General features: G+C 51.0%; 1 protein-coding gene across 1 annotated transcript; it reads right to left on the minus strand.

Moving 5' to 3' along the window:
* Positions 1-411: 411 nt before the first annotated feature.
* ZDHHC22 (zinc finger DHHC-type palmitoyltransferase 22) lies at positions 412-6,976 on the minus strand. The gene is made up of 2 exons (XM_048948478.1): positions 6,018-6,976; positions 412-2,303 (listed from the first exon to the last, which is right to left on the minus strand). The coding sequence occupies exons 1-2, from the start codon at positions 6,577-6,579 to the stop codon at positions 2,038-2,040; spliced, it is 828 nt and encodes a 275-aa protein (XP_048804435.1). The 5' UTR covers positions 6,580-6,976; the 3' UTR covers positions 412-2,037.
* Between the last annotated feature and the right edge of the window lie 1,460 nt (positions 6,977-8,436).

The following is an 8,436-nucleotide window of genomic DNA, read 5'->3' on the forward strand; positions in this document are numbered from 1 at the left end:
ATGAGGCGCATGGCTCCGAGTGCTGGCTCAGCTGCCAGCGACAAGGTGACTGTCTGCTCACCTTGGTGCCACCTCACCAGTGGGGAATAATTTACTTTGAGATGCTGTTTGTGGGCAGTGATAACACTCAATTTTCTTGTAGCTTTCCACTGAGGTTTGTAGTGTAATTTATAAATAGTGATTAGAAAGCGTCTCCAAGTTGCCTGCTAGATGCATTTTTAGATTGGTCATTACATTAAAGTAGAAAGGGTGAAAAGACTTATCCAAAATGTTACATTGAATTACTGGCAAATTGATAAACATCTTGACTTTTTCCTTCAGAATGTCTGTATGCATGAGGTAACAAACGTAGCTTCTGTCACATACAAAGACAGATAATGAACTGTTAAAAAGCATAATACAGCCACCATAAAAAGTCAAAACACTTTTTATTGTTCACAGTTAGTGCAAATACAGATTATTACACATTGCAATAGTAGTGCATTCATGCGAACACACACAGTGTGGAAGGGTTTGTATGCTACAAGTTTTAATTATCCAGTTAGGGTTTTTTCAGTGTATTTTCATGGTTGCTTTGCTCATCACAATAGACTTTATTATTGATCCAAACGTGTATACAAGTGTGAAGCTATAGGACTGTGTGCCTCTGCTGTGGTTCATGAGGAATGCAAGGATGTGAGCACGTGTGCTTCTCTACCTGGGATGCATAGAGAGCATTTTTGAGGAAGGGAAAACACATTTTTCACGGCTTGTCAGCATATTCCCCAGCTTATTAAAGAGAAGCAATGGATTTCTGCCCAGCCCATATAAGCTGATGCAGTTTGCCAAAACAACATCTTCTTGTTGCAGGTGCTGAGGAGCCCAGCACTATGATCCTGGTCAATGTTGCTCATTCTTTCTTAAGGCACCTATTAGCATAGCATATCTGCACTGATCTCAAGGGCTGTTGCTGCAGCTGGAAAACAACTGACACGTTAGGCTGATTAATCCCTGTAGTAATTCCATTAACCTCCTTAATGGAGTTATAACATGGATGAATTTACCCCTCTGCAGCAACGTGAGAGGGAAGCGTTGCTCCAGAGAGCCTAAAAACATGGTGTGGCAGGGATGTCCGAGGTAAACATTTTAATTTTAGTGCAAAGCAAAGTGTCCTGATCCACTGAAACTACTCCTGTTCCTGGCATTCAGAGCCCCTCGCAGCACCAACAGTGTCGGTGCCCTCTGCAGAGTGTGGTGCAGGGGGACGTGGGCACATCCCTGAACGTGCTCGTGTCTCTGTCTTTCACCCAGCCTGACAGTACATTTCCTCAGACACAGCTTTCCATTCACCTCTGCATTGCCTCTCCCTTTGCTCTGCCTGATGCTGATTTATCTGCTTGCTGCAGCTTTGTCTGTGCTGCATTCCTGGACAAAGGGCTGCTGAAAGCATGTGGCAAAGCTGCAGTGTTGGCCTGTCATTGCACAGGGAGTGGGTTGCGACAGAAATGGAGAAATACTGGATTTCTCTCTGTTTCCTTCCTGGTTTTCCTTTGCCTTTTGAGAGCAGATTAATCTGCTGCCATAGCCGTGTTCACAGCCTGCTCCTTTGGAGGCTTGATTGCATTGCAGGTCTGCCAGGGAGGGCTTCTCAGTGCTGTTGCCTCCAGAACGAAAGGGCCAAAGGCACCTTGGAGGCTCCAAATGAGCAGATGTCAGTGTTGCAGCCTATCACAACAACCCAGGCTCTCAGGGAGCTCCTGCTGTAGCTTGTTTGGGGACATACAGGTGGCCGAGGGCAGGGAACTGAGATCAGACTAATCCTGCTGCTAGTTCAAAGCCTGTTGCCATGTATGCAGGTGCAGTGATGCGACTACTAAGCTGCAGTATCTCTTCCTCTACATGGTTTGTGATCTCTGCATTAATAGGCTAAATTGATTCTCCTGGATAGCCGGTCCCATCCTCCTGCAGAGGCTGCAGTCTCAAGGGATGAAGTAGCCAAGCTCCTCACAGTCCAGGAGCTGGGGAGTGCTGCCCGCAAGGGATGCACATGCAGGGTTTTTATTTCACTTTCTGCCTGCGGCAGTCACTTCCCACATTCAGCATGGGGACGAGAAGCCCCAGCAGCCATCTCTTGCCGAAGACCTCCCGCAGATTCTCCCTCCAGGGCCGGGCTTTCACCACCATCCCCTTCCGCACCTGGTACCGTGTCTGACCACGCAGGATCAGCAGCAGCTGGTGGCAGCAGAACCCAGCACAGGCCAGCCCAATCCCAAGCCAGAGGTAGAGCATGAGGATGACAAACATCTCAGAGCTGAGCAGAGCCCCTGCACAATGACAGTCAGGGGAGGGGAACAGCAAAAGAAAGAGTTTAGGAATCTCTCACATGTCAGCATTGAATGCAGCCCTGAGGGCCTGGCTGGCCACATTGAGCAGCCATACAAGAAGTGAGTGAGGAGAAAGGTAGGGTGGTGAATAACGACATAAAATTTCTTTCCTTGTAGTGGCCAGGCAGTGCATCCCTTTCCTTGTGGTGCCCCAGGCATTGCATCCCACTGGGGAGGTACTAAAATGGTGGCAGTCTCTGCAGAGTTCTCCTTTTGTTGTTAATGTGTGGTCTGGATTTCAGAGGCAGTCTCCAGAAGTGAAAGCATTTGTATGACTGCAGCTCTATTTTGAAGAATATGAAATTATTTCAGCACCTGCCTCTTAAGCACAGGGACTCAGAGGTTCCCAGGCTCCTTTTGGAAGGAGATGCAGTTCTACAGCATTTAGATGCTTCCAGAAACCTTACTGTATGCATTAATACCAGGCAGACAGATCTGGGGCTCATCACTAGACATACATGTGCCCAGAGAAGCTGTAGATCCCATCCATGTAGGGGATTGAGGACAGGATCGATGGGGCTCTGGGCAGCCCAAGCTGATGGGGAGCAGCAGCTCTGCCCATGGCACAAGTTGGGACTGGGTGAGCTTTAAGGACCCCTCCAACCTAAACCATTCTGTGATATGTATAATCACTGAACTATAATATGTTTTAAAAAAATGAAAAATCAGTAATGCCTTTCCTACCATTTGACAAATACAGCTTTCACATGAATGCAATAATCTGAAACAGAAAACTTTCCCAAATGCATTTCAAGTTTCTTTCTTAAAGTTACTACTAGAATACTCCATCCAACCTATGGTCCCTAAGCCCAGCCTGCCTGGCATGCAGGGTGGGAGCACAGACTTGGCACAGTCTTGCACCATGTGCTCAGACCTGGGCTCTGCCTGCAGGCCACTCTGAGGGCTGTTGGTGAGGGTGCTGCTTGCAGCCCCAAACTGTTGTATCATCCTTCTAAGAAAAGGCACCAGAGTTGTTCTGTGCTCTCTTTAATTGCAGCATCATCTAACGAGAAATCATTAGATCCCAGTGGGCTTCATATGTCATGCAGCAAGGAGAGAACAGTGGCCAGGATGATGAGAAATCCCCCAGACCAATTCTATTAGAATAACTTAGGGGACCAAACTGGAAGTGCAGAGCCAAATACAGGTTTTTCTGCTCTTCTGCTGGACCTGTATGACAGGCATGTGTTGCCTTCTACAGCTGATTTCAGATGGGATGGAGCAGAGGAAAGGGACTTTCTTCTGAGCGTTGGGAAGACAGCTGCAAGCTTTGTTTCTATGAGCTGCTGAAATTCAGCATCAAATAAGTAATTACACTCGTTTCCCTTTGCATTTATTCAGCATCTCTCAGCCATATTTTCCAGATGTGTGCATTTTTTAACCTTATTTAAAAATGCACTTATGCATTTTTTGTGGCTGCCCACAAAAAGCATTTTCTATCCATTCTTTCTTGGATCTGGCCTGACCTGTATTTATAGAAGTGCTCTTCATTTGCCCCTCATCATTACAGTCCACTTCAGTCTCGGGTTCATTTTGCTCTGACTGACCTGACATGGTCTCAAGCTTATTACCATACGTTATCTATGCCAGAAAAACTGAATCACAGACTGAAATTACAGACTCTGGGTCAGACGCCAAAATATAAGCTTGAGCACGGTCTGGGAAAATGAGCCAACCAAAAATTTTCCCAGCATGGAAGCAGGAAACACTGAGTTGAGCCTGAGATCAGCAGATTCAACTTCTGTCCTCTCCCTCCTCCCCAGCACCAAGGGCACTCTGGAGATGAAGGGTAAAGTTGTTTGGTTTTTTTTTCCTGTTATAGCAATGCTCAGTTTGGATCCCACCTAAGTAATGGCTGCATAAGAACATCGGGTGGGCAGTCCTTCTAGTCCTTCTAGTAACTAACTATTCCAGGTCATGTTTCTCTTTCCTGCATAGGAGGTAAATGCACTGATGGGAGCCCAGAAGGCCCTTCCTCCTGAGCAACCGAGGCACCTGCATGTTACTGTGTGCTGTCACTCCAGCTATGGCAGAAATTCCATGGGCTCATGTTTCTGTGATTCTGTTGACTCCTGTGTGCCCAAGCCCCCAACCTTGCCCTAAGCCCCTTCACATCCCATTCACACACTGCTGTGTGCCAACCTTGGCATTGTGGGTGCTGACACCAAAACTGGGGCACTCCAGTGTCTCTTCAGACATGTGCCAGGACCCAGCTTGGTGCAGATGAATTCACAGAATCAGGGAGATAACTAATTCCTGGATAATCTTCTCCCACATCCCTGCTTTCCCTTCTAGGCTGATGTGCTGAGGAGAGCTTAGGCACCAAGGAAAAACATGCCAAGTGTTTTTAATGCTAGTGAAGCTCGTGCAACACTATTTACAAAAATTCTTTTGCATGGAAAAATGACTCCATAAAAATGTCATGGCAGGATTTCATGTTTATAGTCTCTCAGTGATTACCATGACGAATCTGTTCATTTGCCAAGTAGAGATATTTGTTTGTTTTCAGATGGCAACCCTGCAAACCCAGCCTGAAATCTGAAAGCAATCTGGGGTCTTTCTGGCTCTTGCATCACCAGCAATGGAGATCCCCCTATCAGATAATGATCAACAATTCTGGTGGCAGTGCACAAGCCAAAACAGACTCCAGGCCCTTCTTACTGTGCTCAGTTGAACCTTCAAAGCTAAAATATGTGGAATATCTATTTTAAACTGATCTAAATGTGCTCAGCATGAACTGCATGTGGGGAAAATGGCATTTTTCAGCTGTCAATTTCAGAGCAGACTGCTGTTTGCAGAGTAACTTGCCCCAGATCAGGTTTTATCTAGCTCTTACATTTAGACGGAGAAAGGGAGGATGTTGGAGAGTTTGAGAGCATGGTGAAAGGTGAAGAGACAGGGCTGGCAAAGTGGGGGAAAAGGCACAGGAACAGAATGAATGGGAGGGAAGGAGAAATCCTGGGGACATTTACAGGAGGACGGGAAGAGAAGGGAAATCAGGAAAAGCAGAGGGATGAATAAGGGATGGTGAAAGGAAGACAGAGGTTTGCTTTGGGTGCAGAGCTCTTCCAGAGAGCAGGAATGGATAATTTGTCTTGGCTTTCTGTAGAGCTGCATCCCAGACTAGAGTCAACAGAGAGGTGTTTGATCACATTACATTAACAAATTGCTTGATTTCTGAAACATGAACCTAAATTCTCCTGTGCTAGAATCAGTAAGTTTGCTCTGGCAGGAGGCAGGAGGTGGAGTAGGTGCATGAGCTGGATGAAGAGAATGGTCATATCTCCTCTGGGACACTCTCCGCATCTGCATGTAAGACTCCCCTCACCTGTAGTACAATGAATAAAATCTCCCTTCTCTGTCTAAATGCCTCATGCATGACCGCAGCCCTAGACCATCTCTGGCAGTCTGGTTACAGAGTGTTTTCCAGAGTACAACACATTATGAATAGGGCTGTATCTGTAACCTGGAGAGGGTCCCAGTCTCTGAAGCCTTTGCCTTTAAAGGAGGCTCTACCAAACACAGACAATTCTCCCCATGCCTGCACCCTCCCCCCACCCATCCTCACACACAGCCAAACAGCAAAGACCATGGCCACTATCCTGGAGCCCTGGAAGAAGAATGGGCTCCTCATGGCCAAGGAAGGATCCTTACCTGAGAAGAACTGGCTGATAGAGTGAGGCAGAAGTGTGAGGAAGGCGAGTGGGTTTGCAAAGGACATGGAGAGTGAAGCAGAAATGTAAGCCATGCCTGCCACCAGAGAGTCGAGGCAAGCCAGAGAGGTGTAGAGGCAGAACATGATGAAGTTCCGCATGTTCCTGCTCCCAATGCAGTTCCCTGTGAAGAAACAGTGGTGGTCATGCCTCTGGGTGACTCTGGCACACAGTCTACAGTAGTGAGTGCTGGGCAAAGCTGAGCCAGGGGACCTGCTTCCATCCAGCCAGTCCGCCACCATTTCAGCTCCTTCGCCCAAGTTTAAGCCCTTGCCCAGTTCCTCAGGGGAGCTCTGGATCACGAGGATGTAGTTGCCCAGGGCATTAGCTGAGAGGAAGAGGAAGAGGGCCCCATGCAGCAGAGCAGGAGAGAAAAGTGGGGTGGTGGAGGGGTCTCTGAACATGCTGGGGATGAAGAGAAAGATCTGGAGGACGAAGGTCACTAGGGAGATGCACAAGAAGTAGGCTGGAGCAACAACATTGAGCAACCTGAGAACTAGCATTGCGGATTACGTTCCTGCAGGGGAGAGCAAGGAGAGGACGAACATCACCGCTCCGGCTGCACACTTCATCCTTCCATTTCCTGCCGGGTCCCCGGCCCCGCTCTGCTCCGGGAGAGCCCCGAGGCGGGGAAGCTCTCTCTCGCCGCCGCCCCACGGCCCCGGCGGGGCTCGGCAAAGGGGACCCCCGGAGCAGCGCCCGCTCCCCGGCGCCCGGAGGAGGCAGCCCGGCCCCGGCGTCTGCCTCAGGGGAATTCGCAGCGGTGGTGCCCCGGAGGGGCTGCGGAGGCTGAAGGGGAAGAGCTGGCTTCCTCGGTGTGCCGGCGGTATAGGCACCGCTTCGCTCGCCTAGCAGAGTCCCTCTGCCAGGCAGGGTCAGTTTTGGTATTGCATGAGAAGAAAAAAGGTGGTGCTGGAGGAGGGGGGAGTGAATTGGAAGGGAAGGGGGGAGGAGAAGGGGAGGGGGGAGAGGTTGCTCTAATCCACTGCAATACGGATCAAATCCAATGCTCTAATTTATCCTTTAAAGCCACGGATCTACAGATTACCTCTCTGACCGCTGCCCTGCTGTGCACGAAATTAGAAAATGCACAAAACAGCTGTTCAAGTGCTGTCCGGATGCAACCTGCGGCGCTGGTCTACCAAGCCGGGCGGCCTCGCAGCCGCAGCCGCGGCTCTGACCGGCTACAGCGTATCGGCACCGGCCGGGCGGGCTCCCCCGGCTCTCTTTGTGCTCCCCTTGGCCCCGGAGCTCAGCCCGTACCGTGGGGACGCGGAGAGCCCGGAGGACCGAAGGCAGCTCGGAGCCAGTCCGGTCGCGGCGTGGCTGCCCCGGCACCCCGATCACTCCTCGCCGGCAGCTCCAAAGAGCTCCCCGGCGCCGCGGTGCCTGCAGAGTCCCGGAGACTGTGGGCGGTCGGTCCCTGTGCACGCCGCCGCCCTGCAGCCCTCTTGTTCCTGCTGCCCCGGTACCGTTCGTCTGGCACCTTCGAGCCGCCGTTACCGCCTCCACTCAAGCCGAGACCCCCGCGGCTGCCGCGTCGTAGAGCAGTCCGACCCCGCGCTCCTTCTCCTCCCTCCGTCTCCTTTTCCTTCTTTCCCTCCCATTCTGTTTTTTTTTGTCGTCCCACACTGTTCGGCCTTGTCCCTGTCCCCTGTCTCTGTCGCTGCCCCTGCCCTGCCTCTGCCCTTGTCGCTCTTTCTGTCTCTCCCCCCCTCCTGCCTCTCTTTCAGTTTTTTTCCTATTTTTCTTCTCCCTCTCCCCCTCCCCAGCACGATCCTCTCCCTCTCCCCTCCTCACTCCACACCCCCGTCCCCGTCCCTTCCTATCCCCCTCCGTCCCGCGGACCCGGAGCTGTCCGTTCAGCACCACCGCACGCCCTTCACCTCCCTCCGCGTTCTCACAGAGGCTCCGAGGAGGGACAAGCGTGTGCTCGGGGCCTTGAGGTGTCGCCGTCCCACGAGGCATCTCCTGCTCGAACCAGCATCTGAGGCAGGGGGAAACCGGGGGACAGTCTCTGCCTGGGTGGTTAGTGCTGCCCTGTGCAACAGCACGTGTGTAGGAGAGGGTTTGGTGTATGAGCAGAGGTGCTTGGGCAACATGGCGGGCTGGTAGAAACCGTGCCAATATGTATTCCCCTCTGACAGCCGCACGACCTCTACCCCACTGCCCACCTACGCACTCTCACACTGTCTACACTCGTGCTATGCACAGCCTCTTATTCTCCCACACATCTACGTGCTGCACCCACTCAGCTCCAATGAGAAGCATCCCTTCTCCCTCCACAGACAAACCACCCATGGCAGAGGAAAGGGAAAGAAGAGGACTGCTGGCCTTAGCCTTACCACAGGCCCAAGGCT

Source organism: Lagopus muta, chromosome 6, assembly GCF_023343835.1.
Source record: "Lagopus muta isolate bLagMut1 chromosome 6, bLagMut1 primary, whole genome shotgun sequence".
NCBI lineage: Eukaryota > Metazoa > Chordata > Aves > Galliformes > Phasianidae > Lagopus > Lagopus muta.